Source organism: Phascolarctos cinereus, unplaced genomic scaffold (assembly GCF_003287225.1).
Source record: "Phascolarctos cinereus isolate Bilbo 61053 unplaced genomic scaffold, phaCin_HiC Scaffold_5;HRSCAF=322, whole genome shotgun sequence".
Lineage (NCBI taxonomy): Eukaryota > Metazoa > Chordata > Mammalia > Diprotodontia > Phascolarctidae > Phascolarctos > Phascolarctos cinereus.
In genome coordinates this window covers 447,305,213-447,331,158 of record NW_027555958.1, presented here as the reverse complement: position 1 = coordinate 447,331,158, position 25,946 = coordinate 447,305,213, and the positions used below count along the sequence as shown (strand labels likewise).

Here is a 25,946-nt window from a genome sequence, read left to right as displayed (position 1 = left end):
GCCACAAGAAAAAAAGCAGGTGGTGCCTGAAGACATGGTCACTAGGAAGAAAAACCATCCACGCTTCAACCTTTGCATACAATCTTTATTGAAGTTATACAAAAAGAGTCCCCAAAAGTGAAAAAATACATTATATACAAAAGCATCGTCCTTCGAGAGAAGAAGGGTCCTCCCGCCTCCCTCTGGGAGGTTCACGCGGTGCCTTGTACAGTGGCAGCTCCAGGTTCAGCTGGGGTCTGGTTCTCAGCCTATGGAGACAAGGACAGGAGTGTGTGAGCGACCAGTGGGGATTTCCCCCATCCCTTCCCAGAGTGAGGGAGCAGCCCCTGTGAACTCTCAGGACAGGAGGCTCAGGTGACCCCAGAAACCCCTTCCCGTCTGCTTACTCCTAGGCCAGTGAGGGGGTGGGGATGGAATGAGGAGTCCCCCCTCTCCTGTCCTGTCCCAGCGGACTCTGCCTCTGCTGCTGGCCTGCTCACCTCTGCCTCCATGGTTTCTGTGGCCTCAATTTGAGCAGCAGCAGCAGCATCCCCACCTCCATCGCCATCTCCGCCCCCACCATTGACAGCTGGCTCTTGCTTTGGCTTCTTGGCCTCAGCATCTTTCAGAGGACTCTCTTCTTCAGGTTTCCTCTGAAGACAAAAGTATGAAAGCCTCAGTGCACACAGCTGCAAAGTGGCTTAAGAAAACACAAGTGTCCCTTCTACTGATGCCAGGACTCCAGTGGATACCAGAGAGACAGACAGGCCCAGAGCAAGGCTCTACTTCTTAAGGGTTACAAGTGTATGAACCACTGGGCCTCCCAGGATCCCTGCCAAGAACAGGACTGTGGACTGCTCACAGCTCTCACTGAAGCACAAGAACACTGTGTTGTACAGAAAACCAGGAACCTCCCACCACAGAACAGAACTGCCCAGGGGACCCAACTTGTACTGTCAAGCTTGCAGGAACTGACCTTTTTTCTGACCAAGTGGGAAATGTCAGTCACACAGTTGGAAGACGACGTAGTAGCACCATCTGTGGGTCTTCTGGCTGCGATCTGTGACAAGCCAAGGACTGAGTCAGGCACGAGTGAGGAGGCCTGGCGTAACCCTCCGCTACCACCCAGCCAGCCCCTGGAGACCTACCCCTGAGGCTGAGGAGTTTCCACTGCTTGATGTGAAACCAGATGCAGCCTGAACCTGAAAAAAAGAGGGCCCTGCTCTCACCCACTCATTGCCAACATCTCCTTCCCAAAGGCCCAGCCTAAGCTTCAGACCCACAAGTCCAGCTTCACAGGAACTTCCTGCTCTTATCTTATGCCCCTCTTGGCCACAGTGGCCATGCTGCTCTGCAGGCCCTGGGCCCAGGGGAACACAAGCAGGCCTGGGTCCTGAATGCAGAGGTCAGTGAGGTAGGGAGGGGGCGCGCATGCCATAAGCCCACAGGAGATTGGGCCTGGGCGTAAAGCGGACCAAGGAGGCTTGGGCTGTGCTTGCCGTGAACCTACCAGGGTGGCCTTCAGAGCCAGCTCGGCGACGTTCCCGCTGCTCTGGGACTCCTTGGCATCTTCAATCTTCTCTTTGATCTCAGGGAGCAGCTCCTTCAGCTCCTCAACCTCCTTCTCGTCCTCGGCGGATGGCATCTCAGCCGCCTTTATCCTTTCGTTCAGCATGGCTGCAAAGGTACAGGGCACGTGCGCGCCCTTCAGTGCGCTGACACCTTCCCCACACCCACAGTGGAGAAGGGTCGCTGGCAAGGGGGACACTCACCCAGCCTCTTCTCGATGACGTCCACAGACTTGGTGAACTGAGACACAGCCTCGCTGTACTGGCTGTTGTAAGAATAGGCCAAGCCCAGCTGATAATGGGTCTCAGCAAGCAGCCGGTCATGGGCCTCCAGGTAATTCTGCTGGAGGGCAAGGCAGGCCTGGAACTCCTCTATGGCCTGGCTGTAATTTTCTGTACAATAGGAGAGAACAAATGGGGAAGCCGTAAGGTGACCACATATAAACTGATGGGATACCCATTGTTAACTGCCTGGCCAAACCACAATTCAGAGTCACCACACACCCACAAGCCAGGCCCAGCAGCAAGCCAGCCCCGTCACGGACAAATGAGTGACTTCCCCTGGCTGCCGCCTCTGAGGGTGAATGTCCTGGCTGCTCAGAGCTGGGGGAGGAGGGGGACGTGTTCCCAAGGACTGCCCCCAAGTAGCTGCTTAGTTACCTGATTCCACGCTCACTTCCCCCAGTTTCAGGTGAGCTTGAGCTGCATTCAGCTGGGCTTCCTTCGTTTCCTGCCTAAAACAGGAAAAGCAGCATCATTAGCTTTCTCTTTAGACAGGAGGGAGCCCAAGAGGAGCTGGGCTGCTCCTTACCTCTTAAAGATGATCTTTGCCAAATCCAGCATGTCCCAGGCAAGCTCCAGGTTTCCAATTTCCTCCTCCTCATTCTCCTGAAGAGACAAAGAGTAAGTCAAGGAAGTCATGCTCAAGTGCAGGGGGGCCTGCCATGAAGGGTCAGGCACACACACACACACACACACACACACACACACACACACACACACACACACACACACACACCCCCACACACACACACACGCAGAGAACCCACCTTGTTTTCTAGCTTGGAATCGCTCCCATGCTCTTCAGTTTCTCTTTCGTTCTCTTTATCCTCCTCTTCAGAGCCTTCAGTTTCTACAAGTAAAAATCCCTCCAGAATCAGAAGCTGTCTGCAGACCAGGACCCAGCCAACTGTTAACCATGACCTCCAATCCAAAGGCCACGGGCGCTTCAAACACCTTGGTAAATGTGTCAGCTAAATCAGAGCTTAAAGTTAATCATGGTAAAGGTGAGCAGTGGGGCAGACTGGACACAAACCCAGGAGATTTAACCCAGGTGATGCACAGCCTATCCGGCGCCTAGGTCTGAGGAGCTATGGGATCAGCGCCTGGTCAGGAGCATGAGGGGAAGAGAAGCTGGCCACACCCCCATCTGCAAAGAGAGCAGAAGTTCTCTCAGATGGATCTTTGGGCTGTTCTGAAGCTCAGGTACCTCATAGTAAAGTATCATCTGTCAGCTCCAGCCACCAGAAGGGTACAGCTGAAGTGTAAAGCCAGTGTCTGCAGAGGCCCAAGATGACCACCAGCCTCTTGGACTGGATGCTCAAGGGCCAGACCTTCCATCTAATTAATGCCAGCTCACTCATCAGGGTGACTTGGGAATGACTTTCTTGCTCACACCGAATCTGAGGACTGCCCTTCAGCATGTCCTGGGTTTTCATTGCTTCTATCCTACAACCCAACCAGGCCTGGCCTGGTGGGTTCCCCTCCTCTGCTGAGGCTCCAGAGCAGTCTGTGAAGGGTGGCAGACTGCCCCCAATTCAGGACTCCGAGAGACTGAGAGGGGCAGGCCCTGGGGCTCCATTCTGCCTGGCTGTCTTTCTATCTTGGATTTCTAAAAGCACATTTCTGAGGGTCAAGTATAGGCAGATAGACTGAGGGCCATAAATCGTGAAAAAGAGCACTCTCTAGCAGGGAAGGGCGGCCTCCTTCCTGGAGGTCCGAGAGCAGAGACTGTTTGGGTGTGAGCACAGGGCTCCCTGCCAGTGATTCTGTGAAGTGGCATGGCAGTGCCCGAAACACAGCAGACAGTGACTGACTGTTTGAGCATTTCTCACTCCTTGCTAGCTACAACAGAACCACCTCTTCACTCGCTTAACTGGCAAATGTAGCTTCTATTACTTAGAGGTGAAGTCAGCCAATATGGATCAGGCTGAACATCTGTTCCAGACAGGGTGGAAATCTGGGGGAACGGGGACTTTCTTGGATTTTCTAGATCTGAGTGGGTCTGAAGGCGCCCTCCCAGCCACTGTCTGGGGGCAGGGGAAAGACTACAGTGGTCTAGGAGGGCCTTAACCTGGAGTCTGCTCTGAAAGACATGTGGCCAAGGCACCCTGACCCCTAGTACTTCTGAAGGAGAGGGAAGGAGGTGGAACAAGGGAGCAGGCAGATCTCTGACTGCTAGTGCTGACACACCACCACCTTCTCCAATCCAAGGGAGGCTCAGCTACCCCAGAAATCTGAGCCTGTCCTAGCCCTTTCCTACAGGCAGCTGGTGCAGCCGAGTCTGGAGTTCAAATCTAGCCCTGGATCCTTACTAGCTGGGTAACCCTATGGGCAAGTCACAGAACCTCGCTGACTCATTTTCCTCAACTGTAAAATGGGCATTAACAACAGCATCTACCATGCAGCATTGTTGTAAGGATCAAATAATACTTTTAAAGCACTTTGCACATGGGTGGCGCATAGTAGCGGAATAATAAATGCTTGTTTCCTTCCTTCCTTTCTAAAACTGGGCCACAGGAAGCATTAAGTGGCCAGCTCCCTCCTGACCACTGATGGCTGCTAGGCTCCCAAGAAGCTTCAGTGGCCTGAAGGCGGCAAGGGCCAGGGCTAGGGGCTGGGCGGAGAGGACTGGATCTAGGCATCGCTCACAGGAGAAAACAATGGGAACATACCCACGATTAATGGCGGTGTTAGATGAACCGTCAGACAGTAGAATCCTCAAATGACACACACTGAGACCATTCCCAAGGAATGAATTTGATCTATGTACACTGTTCGATTTGCTCTTTTGCCAATTGTAAGGATTATACAAAATAATTAAAAACACAAGTTACCCAAAGGCCCAAATTTAAGCAGGTGAGCTAGAGCAGGGAAGCAGGTGGACAGGAAAGAGCAGCAGCAGCAGCAGCAGCAGCAGCAGCAGCAGCAAAGCTCGAGGGGGGTGAGCGAGCCCTCCCTCTGGTACAGGGCGGCAGCAGCGTCTGTCTGCGTATCACAGCATAGCTGGGCATAGCTCAGAATTTTAACTCCTTCCACAGAACAGAGCCCTCCCTCCCTCCTTATGTGCGCCCAATCTGTGGATTCTACTGTGTTGACCCTACTTCCTAAAACAGATGTTAAAGTAAACCTTACGAACAGTAAACGTTTAAATAACCCAAGGCATGCAAGTGGACGTCCATTCAGCATTCTCTGCCAGCCTGGTTACTTGGAGGCTACAGCCTGTCCCTGCTTTGCTCTCCCCCTCCTCCCTCCCGTGGGGCTAACACTGTACAAGTCCCTGGCCAGGCGAGGAAAGCCCAGCTGGCATCTCGATGGCAGTTAGTAAAAGCATTAGTTTGAGCCAGCCAAGGGAGACTTGCTGCTTCCCGATCCCCTGCTCCAGTGGGCTCAGAGCCTGTCTTCAGCGCCCACTGTGGCCACCCTGCTTGCTCCTAGTCCAAAGGCAGACGGAAAATTCTGAATGGAAGGCTGACTTTCCCCCACGTTAGTGAGCCAGGTCCATCACGTCATCCCCCCACGGCAGTAGGCCTGGCCTCCCTGTTACCTTCTCCCTCCTCCTCCTCCTCCTCCTCCTTCATCAGCTCATCCTTCTCTTCAGGGGGTGCTCCTAGAGCCACCTGGTCCCCAGAGCCCATCTCTGGCCCATCTCCAGCTGCCTTGAAGTCTTCTGGGGTGCCCTGGGGCCCCTCCTGGGCAGGTGCCACCTCTGCTGAAGGCTCTGCGTCAGGAGCAGAGTTCTCTTTTGTGTCTGTGAGCTCCTCAGTGGCCTGGTCTTCTGCAGGGACCGCCTCCCCCGGGTCAGGGGGTGCACTGTCTTGACCCTCTGTGTGGGTGGCTGCTGGCTGCTCCTCGGGCTCGTCCTCACTTGGTGCCTCTGCCTGGGCCTCACCTGAAACCTCTGCTGGCTCCTCTTTAGCAGGGACCACTTCCTCCTCTTCTTTCTCAGCCTCGGATGCTGCTGGGGCTGGGGCTGCCTCCACCTCCGCCTCCTCCCCTTCTCCCCCGTCTGCCGCCTCTCCTTCCACCTCGGCTGTAGCTCCCTGCTCTTCCAGGGCCGGAGCTGGGGCTGGCTGCTCTTCAGAAGCATCTCTGGGCCCTTCTTCTGCTCCTACAACTACCTCCCCCTGCTTCTCCTCTGCTTCCGCTGGCTTTCCGTCTTGGGGGGCAGCAGCTGTGGCTCCTGAGCCTGCCTCAGGCTCCTCTGAAGCAGCCGCTGCCTCAGGCTCCTGGGCTGTGCTCGGGGCCCTCTCAGGGCTTCCGGGGGCTACTTCTGCCTGGGCCTCCTCCTCCTCCTTCATCTCGACGTCAGCTCCCACAGTCTCGGCCTCGGCTGGACTTCCCTGGGCTTCCCCTGCAGCAGCAGGAGCAGCTGCCGTGGCCTTCACACTGGCAGCCTCGACCTGGGCTTCCTGTGCTGTCTCTTGGTCCTTCATGGCATCAGAGGCCTGTTCTTTCAACACGCCTCTTGCTTCCTCTACATGGTGAAGGAACATGAAGCATAAACAATTCTTCCAGTTTAATGACAAAAGGCATAAATGGAAATGAAAATTAATTCCCCTTTAACCCTCAGCCTGGCTGATGAACTACAATGGAACTCTGCCCCTGGAAACAAGCCCAAACAAAGAGAAGCCGGTCCTAGCCAGCAAAGCAGCTCCTTCCCAAATGAGCCCCTCGAGCTAAGCCACTGAGACAGAGCCGGCCAGACTTAAAGCACAGGAGCCAATACAGGATGCCAAGCTGTTGCAGGCTCAAACGAGAGAGTAAATGGAAAGAGTTTTGTAAATGTTTAATGCTACAGAAATGTGGGTCATCAGGGTTATTAATTACTATCGTTCTGGCCAAAAGCCAACTCTTCCCTGCTCCCGCCTGCCAGGGCACTCAGGCTTCAAGGAAGTGCGTTAGAAAAGACTTCCCTCTATCTTGGTACAGTTAGTGAGGGCCCAGCTGGTTCAAATACGGGGATCAGGGCAAGCTTCTGGATTGCAGCACTGCTCCAAAGAAGCAGCCCCCAGAAGCCTCAGCTGGTGAGGAGTTCAGTTACTTCCTCCCAAGGGGGCAGTTCAGATGACCTTGCCTGCCCCAGGCACCATCCATAAATGTTTGAGCATTCCCCAGATGTGTGGCAGCAGAGACCCTTGAGGGAAGGCAGGAAACCGAGCATGGTGGCTCTAGAGGTAGGACATGCAGCGCTACATACCCTCTACGTTATCAGTACTCTCTACCACAGACTGATCTTCTGCTCTCTCTCCATCTTCATCCACTGGTACTCCATCCAGGGCATTTCCTAACACACCATTCTCCATTCTAGGAGGAGAACAAAGAGAGAAAGCACCGAGATACGACAGCTGGGCTCCTTCTCACTCCTCCTGAGGTCAGTACTAGCAATGCCCTGTGCTGAGCTCAGAATACAGCAGAGCAGAATGCAAAAGTGTGCAGAGAGCAAAAGGATTAGTGAGCACTGTGGGAGGGAGGAAAAAACAGGGGAAGGGCAGGGGGGGTGCAAAAGCAAGTGCTGGTGTGAATGGATGGCTGCTAGGGATGTTATCAAGGTAGGAGTGTGGGCTCTAGGCACTGAGGCCCTGCCCATGAGGCGGGGCATCACAGTTACTGACAAGATTGTGAAAAATAACCATGGCCCCTTCTCCCCTCCCACTTTCACAGTGACAGCCAATATAACGGATACCACATGTGTAAAGCGTCGAGGGGCCTTAGAGACAGGCTCCCCCCCCCCCCAACTCTGACTGCACCATGTACTTATGACCTGGGGCCCTTCCAACCACACTGTTTCTCTCTATAAATGCTACGTGCCCTATAGGATGTACTTTGCAGAATCTGAAGCATGGTAGAAATCCAAGCTACTATCATGAGTGAGCAACATTACAACTGGGCAATTTACCAGAATTAAGTTATTGTTAGATGACACAATATGAAAAATCACTCGATTTCTAAATTGCTCAGTCTAACCTAACACATCTAAACCCCCCCTGCAATTCTGCAGGAGGCAACATGGCAACCTCTGGCAGGTGGCAAATAACACACCAGCCCACCTTGGCAGAGGTGGACCCTCTACCATTGACAGCCCAAGGCAGCCCCGTCCCCAGCCCTTGAAGGAACCATAGGCTCACTATGCATCTTATGGCATTGATTCCACCACCCAATGAAGGGTCTTTGACCTTCATGGCTGCCCACTTCCATTAAGCTTGCACAGAGGGCTAAAGAAAGGTGCTCTTCCATTCTAGACTCTTCACTTCCAGTGGGAGAATATGCCCAGTTCTCAGCCTTCTATGAAAGCACATCCATCTCTCCATTTCTACAGCTTGTGTACTCCTCCCATCTAGAACCAAAGCATCTGCACTCCTGCTTGGCCTTTATCAACCACCTGCTCAAATACTTGGGCAACACCTCTGTTCATCCTGCTAACTGGGTCTTCCTCCTACCCCACGTGCCACCTTGGGAGAAGAGGGTCAAAGCACCGGTGCCCCCTACACATCCCAGGCACTGAGCCTTGGAAGACATACCTTGCTAACTCCAGAAGAGACTTCCCATAGTAAAAGAAGGCTTCTCCACACTCATTAGCTGTCTCTCCATACTTCTTACCCCTAGGGAGGAAAGGACACACAGAAAAAAAAAAAATAATAATAATAAAAAAAATAAGAGAAGCTATCTCACCTATAAAACCATCACCTCATCCTTCTGGACTGGAGTCTGGACCAGAGGACAGGCCATGAAGCCACAGCTGCCTCATCCTCTTCAGGCCCATACACTGAGTCAGTGCTGAGTGTTTTCATCACCAAGGCAAATATCTGACACTGAGTGACTCAACCGTGACTTCTCAGAAAGTCCCCTGAACCCCTAAATTGGCTTCAATGGACATCTCTGAGCAAGCGCCTGGCACCACTTCTCATTTCACTAAGGACAGACACAGGCCAGGACAAGTGGTGAGTGCCACTGGCAGGGCAGCCCAGAGTCATATCAGAAAGGTGGTGGACGTGAAGATCAGGAGGGAGAGAGGACAAGGAGACAGAGGCCCTGACAGCTGCACAGAACAGAAGCAAGGGCTCGTGCTACAGAGCTAGCCCCACAACCTAGGGGCAGGGAGATCAGGAAAGCCCCTGAATGCCAGGGAAAGAGGGGCTTGGCTTGGGCCAGGTCTGGGGGCACTTGTTCCTGTGCCCTGCGCGAAAGGGCGGGGCACAGCCTAGGACAGTCCAGTACACTCCTGTCAAGAGGGGAGGCCACATCCAAATGTCCTCGGCACTCTAGTCTGATGACTGGCCACAGGACAGGATGGGGAAGAAGGCCTAGAGGTAGGGAAAGCAACTCAAGCCAAAGGTCTGAAGAGGGGGAGTGGGGACAACAAAGGCAGAGCTCAAGACACCTTCTGCCCTATTAACCTGCAACCTGCCATTCATGACACACATCCCTTCTCTACCAAAAGCAAATATCGATACTTACAAGAGACTAGCTGCTTCCTGGAATGCATTGACAGCTGCTGGGATGTCTCCCATTACCAGATGCTTCTGCCCCAAGCCTAGCAGCTTCTTAGATTCACTATCCACATCCAGGCTGGGGGGGTGACAGATACAGGAAGAGAAACAAAAACCAGATACTACAGGTCAGAACCAACACCCACACTCTATAACAGCAGACTCCCAGCCCAAGACCCCAAGGGCCACCAATTCCATACAAAACCAATCCTTACCCCAACCCCCAGGAGAAAAAAAACAGCCTTATGTCCCCCCAAGGAACACCCCCCACCAAACTCCACAGGCCTAAGTCCTCAATCCTCCCCATTCTCACCCCCCATTCACGTCAACTAGCTTGTCACATCTGTCACCTTTTAAGCCAAAAGCTTTGTGAAACTCCTCCAACTCTGGTCACTAGAGCAGCCTGCTTGTCATCAAGCCCCTCCACTTTAGGAGGCAGGGCCCCATTTGCACCAACAGTCTGCAGAATGGGCAGAGAGCTAGCGTAGCCTCAGAATTTAGGCCGTCACTGGAGCAGACTGGCCTGGACAGCCAGAGGACCATCATATTATGCACCCCACATAGGGAGCAGCAGCCAGGAAGAAGGAAAGCTCAGGCCAGGCTTCAGGCCTCTTCTGCCCCCAGCTACATGAGTTCACGCGTGAAAGGATGAATGCCTTTACTGAAGTCACCAAGTTGCATTAGGTGAACTTCAAGGCCTAGAAACTGAGCAAGCAAGCAGCTGCCAACCACAGCTAGATAACCCCTCTGCTGGGCAGTGCTCCACTTGAACCCTGACACCTGGGTGACCACTGACGCTCTAGTTGAGGACCCCTGGGCCTCACCAAACCTCCCAGTGGCAGCAAGGGGAGCAAAGTGCTTTGGGAGGGACTACGACTGGTTGTGGCGAAGCCAGCTACACCCTCATCTCCACAGTGTCTCCAGAACTTCACTCTCACCAGTGTTAGCGGTTAGTGCATACAGCATATATACTTTTACTAAACAAGTGAAGGGGATTAAATCCCTCTAGGTTCCTGGGGTCAAGTTCATCCAACACCATCACTATCCCTCAAGATTGTTAAGAAAACTCATCGGAAGGGTAACAGAAGGGGCACCCTCAACTCTAAGTCAGGCTGACAGCGGCTCAGACGAGGGGTGGCTGCCCTGCTCCTCTCCTCAGTGAGACAAACCACTGACTCCACCACTGCTGGCATCTGCCCTTGGAGACCCGCCAACTCACCCCCAAGTCCCAGGGTGAAAGGCCCAACAAGAAAGCCTAAAACTCAACCAGCCACATCCATGAGTCTTGTACCAATGCTAACAGAAACCCTAGATTCAACCTCAAATCAGCTTCTGAAACGCGGGTGCTCAACTCAAAAAATAAAAAATCAAAGGCAGATCTCCCAAGGCCCCTCATTAAAAGGGACTCAGTCAAGTAGCCCCCATATCTTCTTTGGTTCCACCATGACGTGTGCAGGCCTTACCCACCAAACAGAAGCAAGCTAGGCATGCAGTGCTCATGTTCCCATTCCAGAGAGACAGCTGCTGCTGCTGCTTACCTATCAGTTTTGTCCGCAGATGTGGACGGAGCAGGGGCCTCTTCTTCCCTCCTGGAGAGATTTAAGACAGGTATAATTAGAGTGGGAAGTGGTTAACTAACTCCCGCATACACTCTGACCACTTCAAATTTACAGGAAGAAAAGAGGGCCGAGGAGGCAGCCCCCATGACATCTTCCCACCCCCCGCAAGGACTTGGGCTCCCCCCAAGGCGCTGCATGGACGAGCATCCAAAGCGCTTCCCTTCCAACACTGACACTGAAGAGTTCCGGGCGGGGAGGGAGCACCTCCTGGGCACTACAGGAGGACCCCCATGGGCCTACCCTCTCCAAATCTACAACCCTGTCTCCCAAAGCAGAGAGCTGGCACAGGGGTGGAAAGCCAAGCTTGTTTCACTGGCTGAGATCCCATCTTCCCCCAACCATAATCCAATCAACCCTGCCAGAGCTACAGCAAACAGTATCAACTCTATTCTCTGGCCCCACTACACATACCTTCCCCTGGGTTCTGCCTATTAGTATGGGAGCTCTCTGAGGGCAGAATTCTCCTCACTTTGCACCTGCAGGCCCTGGACAGGCCTGCTACACAGGAGTAACTCCTCCATGCCTTTTCAAACACTCAGGTGCTTGAGGTGAAGGTGAAGCAAAGAAGAGCCTGGGGAACTGAGAGGGGATCCTCCTGCTCACCCTGCTTGCTCTGTTTTTAAACATCCTACTACCAGGCACCATACGAACAAATTAAAACGGCACTTGTCAAGAGCCTGTGCCACCCCCCCATGGAGGGGCCCACCAGAAAAGTGCAGACCAGGGGAGGTCGTGACAGGACCCTGTACCCACTCACTTAACCTGTCTAGGGTCTGTTTTCTCAGCAGCAGAATGGGGAGAATGCACACTCTCTCACATGGTTGTAAGGAATGTGTCCCCACTTACAGAAGAAATCAAGCAGCTGCCCCCATGGCACAGCTGCCCAGCCACAAAGACACCACCAACCAGACTGTGCCCATAGAATGGTGATCGTGGAAATGCAAGCTGTGTAGGCTCAGCTCTGATTTGGAAAATGAGGCCAATGTTGGCTCTACCTACTTCACCCAGACAGATGCAGTTTACGGTTTACAATGCCAGGCATTTTATAGCTCAGAATGGGATTTACACAAACACCTAGCCTCCCTTACAGCTTTCCAGTAACATCAAAGGTCTAGAATAGCATAAGGATTTGGCACAGCGATAACTATTAAAGTTGGGCCATCAAGTTTTGAAAGAGCAACTGCCTTGGCTACAAGAAAGGTGAATACGTATGGTCCCAGAAAAAAATCTTATGCTCCTCTCCTCCTTGGCAATAGGTCTGACTACAAGCAGGCAGCGCAATGTATACCTGCTAATCATGGCATCATATTCAATAAGATGAGGGCCCTTAAAATAGGCTTATTCGTCAACTAATTTTAAGGGAATTCTCCACCGTCTGTATGTGGCATTGCCAAATCTCTTCCAGAACAGATACCAAAGAGATGTCTGCCAAACATCTTGAAAGGTGAGCGGTCAGCTACACCCCCCTCAATCCCTGGTTGGGCCGGATCTCTGTACTACAAGATGAGGGGAAGGCCACGGCTGTAGCTGACCTGCTGACAGACTTTCTTGTGGAGAAGACTGAGACTCAGACTTGGACTGGACAATAAGACAATCAAATGAATTCTGACCTGGTTGGAGGTCAGACTTAAGACTTCCAGTGGAGCATCCCTTGAATCTGTGAGCTGTTTATCAAACTGGTAGATGACAAAGTTGGGAGGGATGTAATCCAAAAGAATCTAGACAGGCTAGCATGGGGCTCCAACCACTAAAATGAAATTCAATAGGGCATGAAAAAAGCAACTTCACAATTATAAAATGCAAAAGGCATGAACTGTTCCAAAAGACCTGGGCAGTTTAATGGCTCAGCAAATCAGCCAAAAGCTAATGGGATCTTGGACTGCATTAACAGCATCCAGGAACAAGGTGGTAACAATCCCCCTGTGTTCTAGCCTTGTCTGGGCTCAAGAACCAAGTTCTCGGGGCAGCAAGGTGGCGAAGTGGATAGAGCACTGACCCTGAAGTCAGGAGGACCTGAGTTCAAATCTGGCCTCAGACCAAACACTTGACACTTACTAGCTGTGTGACCCTGGACAAGTCACTTAACCCCAATTGCCTAAAAGAAAAAAAAAAAGAAAAGAAAAAAAAAAAAAGAACCAGGTTCTGTTCTGGGTACCAAATTTCAGTAAAGACACTGATAAGCTGAAGTGTCTCTAGAGGATGGCAAGCAGGCCATGCATTCATGTCACACAAGGATCAGTCCAAGGAAATGGTCCTGTTTAGCCTGGAGACCTGGGGGCCACTTCTTCCAGCATCAGAAGGCCTAGCCTGTAGAGGAAGGCTTAGCCTTGCTCTGCTTGGCCTCAGAAAGCCACCCAGAACCCTTCTCTGAGGTCTAGCCCGCTACCTGCCCAGTAGGTTTCAGTGGAGATTCTTCTCATCTATGGACTACATGCCATAAGCACTGAGGTCCCTGGCAGCCAGGGAGGTGCAAGTAAATATTATCAGCCACACTTTTCTCCATCCCTTTCTTAGGACCAGACAAAACAAAATCAAGCCCTGATTTCTGAGGCATTGATGTTTACATGGGAAGCTCTGCATGTGTGCCGTGACGGGCTGGAAGCAGCTTGTCCTTTCTTCATTGGGAGTGCTGTAAAGGACTGATGGATGACTTCTTTCTCCCAGGAGCTTCAATCCAGCTGCAGATGAGTCATTTATCCTCCTACTACATGTCCCATGAGCATAGCAAATTCCACACACTCCAGACAGAGCTCCTTTTGCTTCTTTCTCCTTCCCCCAAATCCAGCCCTCCTCACTTCCCTGTTTCTGTCCAGGGCACACTCCTCCTCCTGGGTGCCCCAAGTGAAGAAGAATCTGGGCATTATTACCCTCTGCCCCAATGTCTCTGATCCTTCTGATCAAGCCTCGTGGGTCACATGTACATCAACATGGGCCCATCTCATCTCCTGTTAGAATGTAAGCTCCTTGGCCTTGTCTTGGCATTCCCAATTCTTTATCTACCACAGAAACCAATGGTGTCCTGTTTCCCAGTATCACTTAGTTCTGATTTTCTTCACTGTGCCCACTTAATACTCAGGTAAGGAGATTCTCTGACCTGGTTCTCTCATATTTCAGTTCTTCCAACCACTTCTGGAGTTCTACTTGCAACAACTGCAGTTACTTTTCCCTTTTCTGGGTTTTTCCTCTTGGGATTCTCTTAACTCACAGTTATTTCTTCTTCCTTATAGCAGAATCTTCTCCTTACTCATATCTCCCAGGTCAGTTCTTGGACTCTTAACACACTTTTGGATGGGGTGGCTAGGCCCAGGCCCTTCTCATCTCTCACTCTTGCAGGCCCATGAGAAGACTACACCATACAAGGGGGGAAAGCGCCTTCCAGGGCTGCAGTTCTAGGATGGGGAGGCTGGTGGCATCCTTCCATCCCTTCCACAGACATTAATGGAAGAGCTTAAGAGCCCTGGCTCAGGCCTTAATTCAATCGTTTTCAGGTGTGTCCAACTCTTCATGATCCCAATTTGGGGTTTTCTTGGCAGAGATACTGGAGAGGTTTGCCATTTCCTTCTCGAGCTCATTTTACAGATGCAGAAACTGAGGCAAACGGTGAAGTGACTTGCCCGAGGTCATCTGAGGACAGATTTGAACTCAGGAGGATTAGTCTTCCTGACTCCAGGCCTGGCACTCTACCTACTGACCACTTAGCTGCCCCAAACTAGGGTTGCACCTTCTACCTACTCTCCGGCTCTGTGTATTTGCCTACCAGGAGATACTTATGATCTCATGCCTTACTTATTCCAGGTCCACAGCATTGGCCTTATCTCTTGGTGCAGCCACACAAAAGGTTGTACTGGCTTCCAATCCCCCAGGTACACCCCGACCAGAATATTCGCAGGCTCCTGCTCTGGACTCATTCACTGGGGTTTCTCTTTGGCTGTACTCAATTTTTGTTTAATCTCATACAGTTTTTGCTTTTTCCTGAGGCATTCTTCAGGACAGCTGGGCCTGGCTGGAGGTCAAATTTCACAAAGTTATCTAATTTTCAAGGTTACCATCACACTGCAATCTAACTTCATTCCTGTTTTGTCAATAGGTTTTTTTCTTCAAAATACTAACTCCCCCAAGAAGCACAATATTAAGGTTCATGAAAGAAAATCTAGTAGAGGGGCAGCTAGGTGGCGCAATGGATAGAGCACAGGCCCTGGAGTCAGGAGGACCTGAGTTCAAATCCAGTCTCAGAGAAGACATTTGACACTTACCGCTGTGTGACCCTGGGCAAGTCACTTCACCCCATTTGCCTCAGTTTCCTCATCTGTAAAATGAGGAGGAGAAGGAAACAGCAAACCACTCCAGTATCTTTGCCAAGAAAACCCCAAATGGGGTCATGAAAAGTCAGGCACAACCACAATACCTCAACAACCACATTAAGTTCCTAAGGCAGGATTTAAATAGAATAAACACAGCTCAGAGTTCCTTCTATGACAGACTGTAACTGTCCTTTTAGTCTTATAAATCAGTTTGTTCTGCTTTGCTTTAAAAATAAAAATGGGAGCAAGTCTCCAACTCACTTCATCCTAGGTTATAGCTAAGTACATCCAGACAGTCTAGATTTTCCCACCCCTTAGGTTCAAGTGCATAAAATTAGAACCATGTAGCCCTTCCTAGTCTTCTGGCCTTTGTGCTCCAAAGGAAAAAAAACTTTTCAAGCGCTCCTAATGGACCTCATACCTAGCAAGTTAAAGACAGATGCACTAATATGTTGTTGGTGTGGCTATGAATTGGTCCGACCAATCTGGAAAGCAATTTAGAATTATGCTAAGCAAGTGACTAAAACATGAATACCTTTTAACTCAAGACTTTAAAGAAAAAATCAATGTCCCACATATACCAAAATATTCACATTGACATTCTGGGTAGTAGCCAACAGGAAATGGCTAAATTCATATGGTAGCAAATGAGGCCAATGAGCCATGAGCGTGCCACTAGGTTACATCTAAGAAGATTTCAGGTGGGAACCTTCCGTCTCTTACGCACTCTCTGGATGAGGGAGGGGCACATGGAGAAACAAAGATGATGTCAAAACAAAGAACATTAATAAAATTTTTTTTGAAGTGGCAGGAAGGAAGGCCCTGATCCCTCCTGGAGGTCCCTTGCTCAGGCACTGGATTATGCACCAAAGACCAAGGATCACAGGGGGTTCTTCTCTTGCTTGGAGGAGTCTGAGGCATTTGAGACACTGACCAGTAACAAGACACTGACAGGCTCTAGCCTTCTGGTCTCACTGCTCCCCTCCAACCACTATCAACAAAGGTGATGATGGCATTCTGGGCCTCATCCGGCTGGCGCCTCCTCCAGTCCCACACCACTCTGTGATAATCCCCTCACTTGGTTTGCCCTCTTCAGTGTCTGTCCTACCAACCCTTACGTCTACACTTCCTTAGAAATCACTTCAGGAGGCTTCTCCTCCCCAGGTAACACCTATGGTGTAGATGAATGGCATATAAGGAATTGTCACTTTCATAAGCTACCAGCTGCTCAAACCTTTGCCCTCCTTCTGACTTGACTCTTTCTGCTGGCCTCATTCTTGCCCACAATCTCACACCTTTGAAAAGCCTTGGCATCTGTGGGGAGGTCTGGCCTCATCCTTCCATCCAATCACTTAATTACCTCTTCTTCTCCATCCTACTCCAAATCTCTCCCTTCAGCATCCTACAGTACAAAACACACAGGTATGTCAGTGACCATTTAATCCAAGCAAACCTGAAGGAGAGAACTTCTGATGAAACCAACAGGTGATCGTCCCCAGAACCCGTGCCTGGGAAAGGTCACTACTTTCAGTTTCCCTCCAATGGTACACCATCACGGCTCAAGCAGGCCTTGAGTGCCCTGAGTGCCTTCTGCTGGACCTGTTCAGCTGATTGATGACCCTTCTAAATAAATGGCTCCTAGACTGTACAACCCTCCCATCATGGCCTGGCCAGGACACAGGATTATCAGCCCTCCAGTCTCATGCCCTATGGCCAGCTGCATAGCTGCATCTGAGTTCAGCTTCTCGGCTGCTGTAAAAGGGTGAGGACAGTCATACTGAGCTTGCATCCCACTAACCTCTCCTCAGATCTTCCTCTGACAAGGTCTTGTGCCCTTTCACCTCTCCCTCCCAATCCTGCCACACCTGCCCAATCACAAAGCAACACCAAGTATGGCCCTATATCCCATCTTCATCTTTCAGGAGATTCAGCTTCCTTACCTGCATAATAAATCGGACAGAGTCCCCTGTTTATATACACATCTGTATTCTATTATTCATCCTATTCCTGTCCCCCATACACAAAGAACCAATGACTTGCTGAGTTTCTCACAGCCCCAGCAGCAAAGCACAGGGATCTCCTCAAGGCTTGCACTTTAAAAAACCTGTTTCTAGGTTTGACAAGTGTAAATGGTTCCCAAAGATGATAAAACAAATCTGAGTTGACTCCCAAGTACTTACTAGAACACAAGGGACGAAGGGGAGCAAGCAGCTCTTTCTTTCAAGGGCAGCCCAGCAGCTCCTGACTCTGGCAGCCATCTGTGCTCTCTCTGCGTGGAGGGACATGCCACTACGGACATCTAACTCAGAGGATTCCCTGGGGTAACTCCCCATGATTACACAGACATGACCCTTCTTATTCTCCTCTTCAATCCTCCTTGCAGGCCCCCCACCCCAGATGAGCACCTCTCCTCACCCTTTGCCATACGGCACTTCTGCGTTTTCACTTTTTTTTGTGTCAAGTGTCTGAGGCTGGACTTGGACTCAGGTCCTGATTCCTAGGCCAGCGCTCTAGCCACAGAGCCACCGAGCTGCCCCTGTCCTCACCTCTTCATGCCATCCCCTACTGTTGCCTCTTAGGCCATGCTCAATCTAATAAGAAAGTGGCCCCTGTTCACCCCCTCACAGGGCGCCCCACTCCTTGAGGGCCTTCTCACTCCTCTCTGGTTTTTCTTGACACGGCTCCCCACCGGGTTTTTTTCCTGCCTGTCAGACTGGTCCTCAGCCCTCTTGGTGATTTTCATCAGCTCCCAGAGATTCAAATCATCTCTATACTTGGCATGTAGGTGGCACAGTCTGGAATCAGGAAAACCTGAGTTCAAATCAGACCCTGGGCAAGTTATTTAACTTGTCTCTTCCTCATTTTCCTTACCTGGAAAATGGGGATAACAGCACCTACATCCCAGGTTGTTGTGAGAATCAAGTAAGATAATATGTATGAAGTGCTTAGCACAGTGCCTGGCACATTACAGGCACTTATGAGATGCTGGTTTCCCTTCCTCCTCCACAGAAGATCCCCCCAGATCTACACACCTCAAGCAGCAGTCCCACACTAACTGCCCTTTTACATCTCAGCCTCCACAGTTCCAAACACAGCTAGCTTTTACCTCTACCTCACCTCCCCTGGTCCTCCCCCAACCTCCAATCCCTCTGCTAGGCCATCTCCTCCTTGTTCTCCCATCGTTCCAGGGATGAAATCAGTTCAACTTTGCATTGGTCTCTTCTTTCCAGTCCCTTGACCCCCAGTCCTAGCACAGACCTTGTCTTGCCCTGTATGCCACCATCTTAGATTATTCCTTCCACCAGGTGCCTTCACTTCTATTCACATACAGCTAAACGAAGCTAGAGAAAACCTGCTGGCTGGATCTATCATCAATTTCTTACATCATCTCAACTGGGTCCTGAGCAGGCAAGGCAATGCTTTTACACCCCCCTTGTGGACTCATGGTCCCACTCACCACAGCGGCTTTGCACCAAGCTTCCGGGGCTTCTCTTTCCCTGGCTCTCCCCTGAAAATTTGCCTCATTGAAACCATTCACCAAGAACTCCCTCCACCTTCTCTTCCTTTGCCCCTCTCATATGAAAATAGCCCTACTCCTTGCCTCTATGTACAAGTGATTCATTTCCACCCCATCTTCTCCAGCACGCTGGCCCCTCCATCATCCTGACTGTCTCAAATCTTCAGTCCCTCCCTTTCTACTGGCTACTTCCCTGCTGCCTTCAAACACACCTTAAAAAACCTGCTCCTTCCGTGCCAGCCTGCTTTCATCCTTATCCCTTTTGTGGCTAAATTCCTGTAGAAAACCATCTATAAGCTGTGCCTCCACTTCCTCACCTCTCAATTTCTTCTTAACTTTTGAGTATGGCTCAGGACCTCACCATTCACCTGAACCAACTCTCCTCAAAATTAACAATGATCTCTGATCACCAAATCCAATGGCCTTTTCTCAGTCCTCATCCTTGATCTTTCAGCATGCAACTTCTGATAATGTCAATCACCTATTCCTCCCAAATAATCTCCTCTTTAGGTTTTAATGACACTGCTCTCTCCTGGTTCCAACTAATCAGCTCATGTTCAGTGTCCTTCCTGAGACCTTCACTGACCGTGGACATCTCCCAAGGCTATCTCCTGGGCCCTCTGCTCTTCACCCTCTATACTATCACCTTGCTTGGTGATCTCATCAACTTCTATGGATTCAACTATCTCCATGCAGTTAATTCTCAGATTTATTCAGTGCTAACCTCTCTCCTGACCTCTAGTCTTACATCTCCAACTAGATATATGTCCATTATAGACATTTTAAATTCAACATACAGAAAGCATAACTCTTTATCTGTCCCCTAAAGCCTTACCCCCTCCTAACTTCCCAGCATCTGTCCAGGACACCACCACCATCCCTCCCAGGCTTAAAATCTGGACTCAAGAGGCCCTAGGTCATCCTGGCTCCTTTCCTCAGTATATTCTCCAGGTTATCAGTGATATTAAATCGTGGTACTCGGATCTGAACACCAGACTCCAGGTAAAGTCCACCAAGGACCTCTCTCTTCCAGAAAGGGATGCCCCTCCTAATACAGCCCCAGCTTCCATTCCATTCCAGCTATCCATGCATCTATATTTGTGCTCATTTCTCACACCAAGTGTAAGGCTTTACATTCACTTCTAATGAAGATCATCTAATTAGATTAGGCCCAATGCTCTCTCTGGCCTGTCAAGATTCTTTGGCAACCTATCTCTTCTGTTTTAGTACTCCTTCCCTGCTCTGTATCACCTACAAATTTTTTGTACCTACCAAGTATACTTTTATCCAAGGCACTGATAAAAATGTTAAAGAGCCCAGGATCAAGCACCCAAGCCCTGGAGTCCATCCATCCATCCAACTAATTCTGAATCCAATGGATTAAATTATCACCCTATTCCCACCTGTGCAGTTCATCACCAAAAAAGAGGCTTTATAAAAAACTTTTGTTAAATCTATGTGAACTCTACCTACAACAGAATTTCCCTCTACTAGTTTAGTAAGATTGTTCAAAAAGGAAATGAAATCAGTATGGCAAAATCTGTGCTTGGATGGAGCCAGATTGGGGGATTCTCTTTCTTAGTGTTCACTGGCCATCTTCTTCATCAATCTAGTGTTCTAGACTTTCCCCAGGAATCCAAGCCATGTTCACTGGCCTGGAGTTCACAGACTGCTCCCTTCCCATCTGCCCCCTCCCATTTTACACGATTCCTCCCATATCACTAACAGGGGCTCAGCACTCCCACAGAAGCCAAGGATTTCAGGACCTCCTTGCTCTAGGGACTTGAATTTCCTCCATCTCAGTAAGGACTGGCTCAGGGGTGGGGAACCTCTGGCCTTGAGGCCACATGTGGCCTTCTAGGTCCTTGTGGGTGAAGCCTTTTGACTTGAGTCCAAGTTTTACAGGATAAATTCTTTTATTAAAGGAATTGGTTCTATGAAGTTTGGATTCAAAGGGCCACACCTGAGGACCCAGAGGGCCACATGTGGCCTTGGGGGTGCAGGTTCCCCACCCCTGGACTAGATCCTTGCTTATCATGGCTATCAATGTCCCTCGGTCATTTTGGTTCCATCATTTCCACTTTGTCTTTGCCAACAAAAGATGAAGAAAACAAGACCTGAGCAGCTTGGTGGTCTCACTTGTCAGTTATTATCAGCCCATGTACCCCAAACAAAGGTCCCATTCCTTCTTTGAGCCTCTTTTTCCTTCCAACATGACCAAAAAAGGCCTTTGTGCTCTTGGCTTCCTTTGCCAACCTCAGTTCTTTCTGAACTTGAGTATTTCTATTTTTAGAGGGCTGTGATACACTCTATTCATTTGGTTCCCTCTTCTCTACATCTGTATCCTCTCTTCAGACAATCTCACTTTTCCTCCTCATTGGAACTGATTCTGTCTGGGGAGAATTTTACTCCTCAGCATCTCCTATGGTTGGATCTCCTGGAATGACTTCCTTCCCCTGGGGCATTTTACTCAGAGATTACCTTTCTTCTGAAATCTACTCTCCAAAAACCTTGGCTCCCAGCTTTCCTCTCTATCATAGACTCTCCAGTTCCATCTTTTCCACCCTAGCAGCCTCAGATCCAGAAAGTCATTTTCCCTTGTTGGCGCCTCCATATTTTGAAAGATGTTTTAAAGGATCTCTATGCTCTACTTTGGTCAAGAGACATATCTCCAGAGAGCTGAAGGCTCCCAGCATCCTCTGCCAGGCCTCTCATTCTTTCAGATGGTCTGTAGTCTACTCCAATGACAAAACCACTTCTCCTGTTCCCTCTTTTGATCTTAACCTGCTCCTCACCTTCCCCTCTTTCAAAATTTCCTCACCACTGTATATTCACTAATACAATGTCACCCAACCCTCCCCTCCACGTACAAATATAACCTCTTCTTTTTAACTGGTGGCCCCACCAAACCTCCCGCCCACACACACCCAGTTCTCACTTCCAGTCAGACCATAAGCCCCTAGAGGGCAGAGACCACAAGAGTACCTACCGCCTTCTGGTATCCCTAGGGCAGAGCTAAGCACCTGGGCCTGGGTCAAAGGAAGCATTTACTTAACAAAAGGCTAGTCCGGCCCCTCCCCCCCCCCCCCCCGAGTGCCCGGTAAATAATGTTTTCTAAAACAAGCCTCATCTTCCAGGCTCAGCCGGCCCCACCGCGCCCCTCCCCTCCCTCGGGCCTCAATCCTCAAGGTGCATGGCCCGGGGGCCCTTTTCCAGGAGCAGAGCAGCCGCAGCAGAGACCTCAGCCCAGCCCGGAGCATGGAGGGAAGGCTTCCCTGGGGCCCCGCAGGAGACTCCCGTTAACTTCTACAGCCCAGGATCAGACGAGGGCCGCTCGGACCTCTTGCCCCGGGACCAGGAGTCGGAGGGAGGATCCAAGGCCTCCGTATCCATCCGCACGCAGCCGGGACCAGGAGGCAGAAATGCACTTCAGCAAAGCCCACCAGACCAACGCCTGGTGCCCCCAGGGCCTGTGGGGCTCCCTAGTACACCAATCTCGCAGATGAGGACCCTGAGGCCCAAAGCCCCGGTCCCAGGGGACGCCTCTCTTCTCCCCCCCCCCAAATCTATACTACAAGATAAAGCTGGGAGTGGAAGGTCACCCACGCAGTTCTGTCCGGGTCGGATCCAACAGATCTTTGGAAAAGGGGCCCGAAACCTGGGCACTACGGCGCCATCTCCGCCCCCGATCGCGCACGCGCACGGCGCACTCACCACCACCCCCCCCGCCGCCCCCTCGGGCCGCCACAGACAATGGGAGTTTTCCCGCTTCCCGGTGGCCCCGCCCCCTCGACGGCACGCGCCCGCGCAGGCGCTCTAAGACGCGAGGAAACCCCGCCCCCTCGGCAGCACGCGCCCGCGCAGGCGCTGGGGAGCCCCGCCCCCTCCGGGGCAGCTTCGCTCCTCGTGAGGGGACCTTTCTTTTGGCGCCAAAACCCTAGGAACGGAACGGCCAAGGGACTGAGGCAATGCGCGTGCACGTGCACGTGCCCCGCACCCCCTCCCCTCACCGGCCTCCCCGGGACCCGGGCGGGTAAGATGGAGAAACCGCCGCGGCGCCGGCAAGATGGCGGGCGACCAAGAGAAAAGCCTGAGAGGGAAAAGGAGGGGAAGGAAGGCCGCCTTCGCCCCCCACCTTGGCCCCTGGCTCGGACCCCGGCGCAGACCCCGCCCCGCTCCCGCCCCTGGCCCACTCACTTGTCGGCTGGGGCGAGCTCAGCGATCGCCGTGGGCTCGGTGGCCATGGTCTCTCAGAGGCGGGCGGGCGCAGAGGACAGAGACGGGGAGGGGAGGAAAGGAGGGAAGGGGAGACAGGGGCCGGACGTTCCACGGCTCCCGAAGCAGAAAATGGCAGATTGGAGAGCCCGCGTCGCTCGGGCCGCTTTATATAGCGCGGCCCTGGGCCCCGCCCACCCACTTCCGTTCCGCGTTTAAAGGGCCAGCGCAGGCCCCGCCCCCTTCAGGTTCCTCCCCTCCGCAGCCCAGCTTATCTGTAGACTGGGAACACCCTGGCCGAGCTGGCGGCTCCGCTAGCGAGAGGCGACCGGTTGACCTCTGCCCGTGGGCCCGCGGCCCTGGAGAGAACACATTTCCCTGGAAAGATGCTACAGTGCTCCAGGACTCCAACTCCCAGCAGGCTGCGCGCCCCGGGTGGGCTCCGGAAGTAGGGGCCGCGAGGCTTGCTGGAAGTTGAAGTCTCTTCTGCAGCCCGAGCCTTCGCCAGATACCCTGTTTGACTACCAGGTCGGGGTGAGGAGGCTCCAACGCCTGAGCCTCCTCCTGCTCTCGCTTCCTCCCCTGCTGTGGCACTCTCGTTCTTGGCAGAGGCGTCGGCACCGACCCTAGGAGCTATGGCCAGGGCTGCAGGAAAAGGAGGGGGGGAGGAGGAGCAGAATGGCTCCAGCCTCAGCAACGGGTGACGTAAAAGGACGCCTTTGGCCTATTGGCTGAGGCTGCTCCCGCGGCTCTCCATTCAAAGCAGCGCCCACGCTCTAGAGGCCTAGCTCCTGGGCCTCCTCCTTACGTGGGCCCACTTTGGTCCCGCCCCAAACCGAGTTCTCAGCCTATAGCTGTGCGGGCCGCTAAAATCCTGTAGTCCCTTTAACTCCGCCGCGCCTCCTTCTTGTGTTCATTCATTCCCTCTTCTTCTCAGGCACTTTCTCTGTATGGGGCACCCGGGACTGGACGCTGGAGGAGGGGATCGAGCTTGGGCTCCCAAGCTGGGTGACCCTGCCCCCAGCCCCGCGCCTCAGCTTCCCCCTCCGGAGGAATGGGCGATGCTCCGGAAAGTGCCCAGAGCTGGGGAGCCTCCCGGCCGCGTGGGAACGCTCCGGCAGAGGCGAGATGATGGAGCAGCTCTGCGACCCTCCCCACTGCGGCCTTGGGGGCTTCAGTGTTCGTTCGAGGGTGCCCCCTTAAACATCCCGGCCCCCGGGTTATTCTCTTCTCCAGCTCTCGTGACCAGCGCGCCCCGCCCATTCACACACCTTAGAGTCATCTTACCCTTCCCCCCTTGAACTTGGCCTGTGAACTTCCTCTCCCCTTAGCCAGCCATCTCGCGGGCACCTCCCCTTCCGAAACAAATTCCTCCTTTGCGCAGTGACCTTCGGGTTCTCCCAGTCCACCCAGCCCGACTCTGATCTCACTGTTTTCTGAGGGTCAGGGTCTTGACCCCAGAGCTGACCAGCGCCACTGACCTGTCCTCCGTCCATCCTTGTCTCGCTGCTGTTCACGCCCCTCCAGCCCTCAGCCCTGGGTCCCCCCACCCCACTATCTGCCTTCTGCATTCCTACCCTTCTTCTGGACTTCAGTACCTCTGGAAGGAGTTACAACCTCAAGGTTCAATGAATACACCCCAGCTCTGAGTGCTCTGAGCTCCCCTGAGCCCTCGGGGCTGCGCACACATCGTTGGTCCGAGCCTCCTCCCTACCAGAGGCCCCAGCAGCATCCCCTCCTTTCCTCTGTCAGCAGAAAACCTATCTTCCTACCCTCTTTGGAAAATTAGGGCCCAGTAATAAAGAATTGAGCTCCATCATCCCCTCCCTTTCTTTCTCTAGTGCCTCAAAATCTCTACATCCTCAGCCTTTCCTCCTTTGCTGCACCCTTCCCCTTCCCACCACCCACCCCAACCCTTCCCCTTTTAGTCTTTCCACTCATCCCTTCCCCTCTATTCAGCCAGCATTCCTGAAAGTCTTGCTACCCTGGTAGTTAGCAGCTACTGAGGAGGATGGGGGAGGGAGGGAAAAGATAAAAGGGCTCCTCATCCCTGGAGCATTCTCTGCTGGAAGTTTGAAACAAGGAGATTCAGGGGAGTCTGAGTGGGAAGAGAGTACTCACTAGCTGGGTGGGGGAGGAGAGATCACCCTCTGCAGGAGCTTCCTCTAAGAATTAGTCCATGAAACTCAGAATCTTGTGGAAGTGAATGTTGAAAACTAAAAATTAATTAATTAATAAAGAAAAAAAAGAGTAACATGCTGAGCCTTGGGAAAGAAAAAAAAAATTAGTCCATGAGCTGAGCCAAGAATGGAGTCCCAGCATGAAAAGAGACTTCTGGTCAGCCTGGTAAAGCAGAATAGGAAAGTGCTGAAGACCAAATTAAGACAAATTCAGCTGAAGAGGAGACAGGAGAAATTAACTGCTGCAGGATCTGAAGGCAAGGATCCCCAAACATTTTTGGTCACACAACCGTATCAATAAAAGATGCTTGAGTGTATCATCCCATATATGTAGAGGAAATAATTGGAAAAGAAATTAGAGTGATAAGAAAAAAAATTGGAAAAGAGAATTATGGAAGAAAGAATTGGAGAGTAAATAAGCAGCTTGGCAAAACAGGTACAAGACTTTACCCAAGGAACATTCTTTGAAAATTAGAATGAACCACATAAAATACATAAGTACGTTTACAAGTTGTATACATAAACTATGGTACTGACAACTATAGCTATTACTCCGAGCCCCATTCCGGCTCCCCTGACTGTGTCCTCTTTCTCTGCTAGAATGGAAGCTCCTTGAGGCCAGTGTCTGTTTTAGCATCTCCAGCACTTAGCACAAGACCTGCCCATTGTAAGCCCTTTATAAATACTTTTATAAAACCTACACAAAAAAATAGATACTTAAAGGGTGAGAAAAAAGATGAAATATTATTTTCTTTACTAATGATACAAAATAAAAACTTAATGCTCTCACTAAATCCT

At 51.5% G+C, this 25,946-nt stretch overlaps 1 protein-coding gene across 3 annotated transcripts; it reads right to left on the bottom strand.

Annotated features, from left to right (window-relative positions):
* Positions 1 to 64: 64 nt before the first annotated feature.
* NASP (nuclear autoantigenic sperm protein) lies at positions 65 to 23,124 on the bottom strand. 3 transcript variants are annotated; one of them, XM_020987592.2, is made up of 15 exons: positions 22,951 to 23,124; positions 10,855 to 10,905; positions 9,285 to 9,395; positions 8,348 to 8,428; positions 7,027 to 7,133; positions 5,374 to 6,303; positions 2,597 to 2,679; positions 2,359 to 2,435; positions 2,208 to 2,281; positions 1,752 to 1,940; positions 1,490 to 1,656; positions 1,128 to 1,181; positions 956 to 1,039; positions 480 to 632; positions 65 to 248 (listed from the first exon to the last, which is right to left on the bottom strand). In XM_020987592.2, exons 1-15 carry the CDS (start codon positions 22,995 to 22,997, stop codon positions 192 to 194), a joined length of 2,265 nt encoding a protein of 754 aa, XP_020843251.1. In that variant the 5' UTR covers positions 22,998 to 23,124; the 3' UTR covers positions 65 to 191. The 3 variants fall into 3 exon arrangements, with proteins under 3 accessions (XP_020843251.1, XP_020843252.1, XP_020843253.1); XM_020987593.2 differs by lacking the exon at positions 22,951 to 23,124 and adding an exon at positions 22,360 to 22,453; XM_020987594.2 differs by lacking the exon at positions 5,374 to 6,303 and having other exon boundaries at positions 22,951 to 23,121.
* Positions 23,125 to 25,946: the final 2,822 nt, after the last annotated feature.

Excerpts from the sequence above, each read along its gene's own strand:
- NASP (XM_020987592.2), bottom strand. The coding sequence starts at position 22,997 with ATGGCCACCGAGCCCACGGCGATCGCTGAGCTCGCCCCAGCCGACAA. Across the intron at positions 8,429-9,284 it reads CAGGAAGCAGCTAGTCTCTT|GGGTAAGAAGTATGGAGAGA; the intron begins GTAAGTATCGAT and ends TTTCCTCCCTAG. Across the intron at positions 249-479 it reads CAGAAACCATGGAGGCAGAG|GCTGAGAACCAGACCCCAGC; the intron begins GTGAGCAGGCCA and ends TTGTCTCCATAG.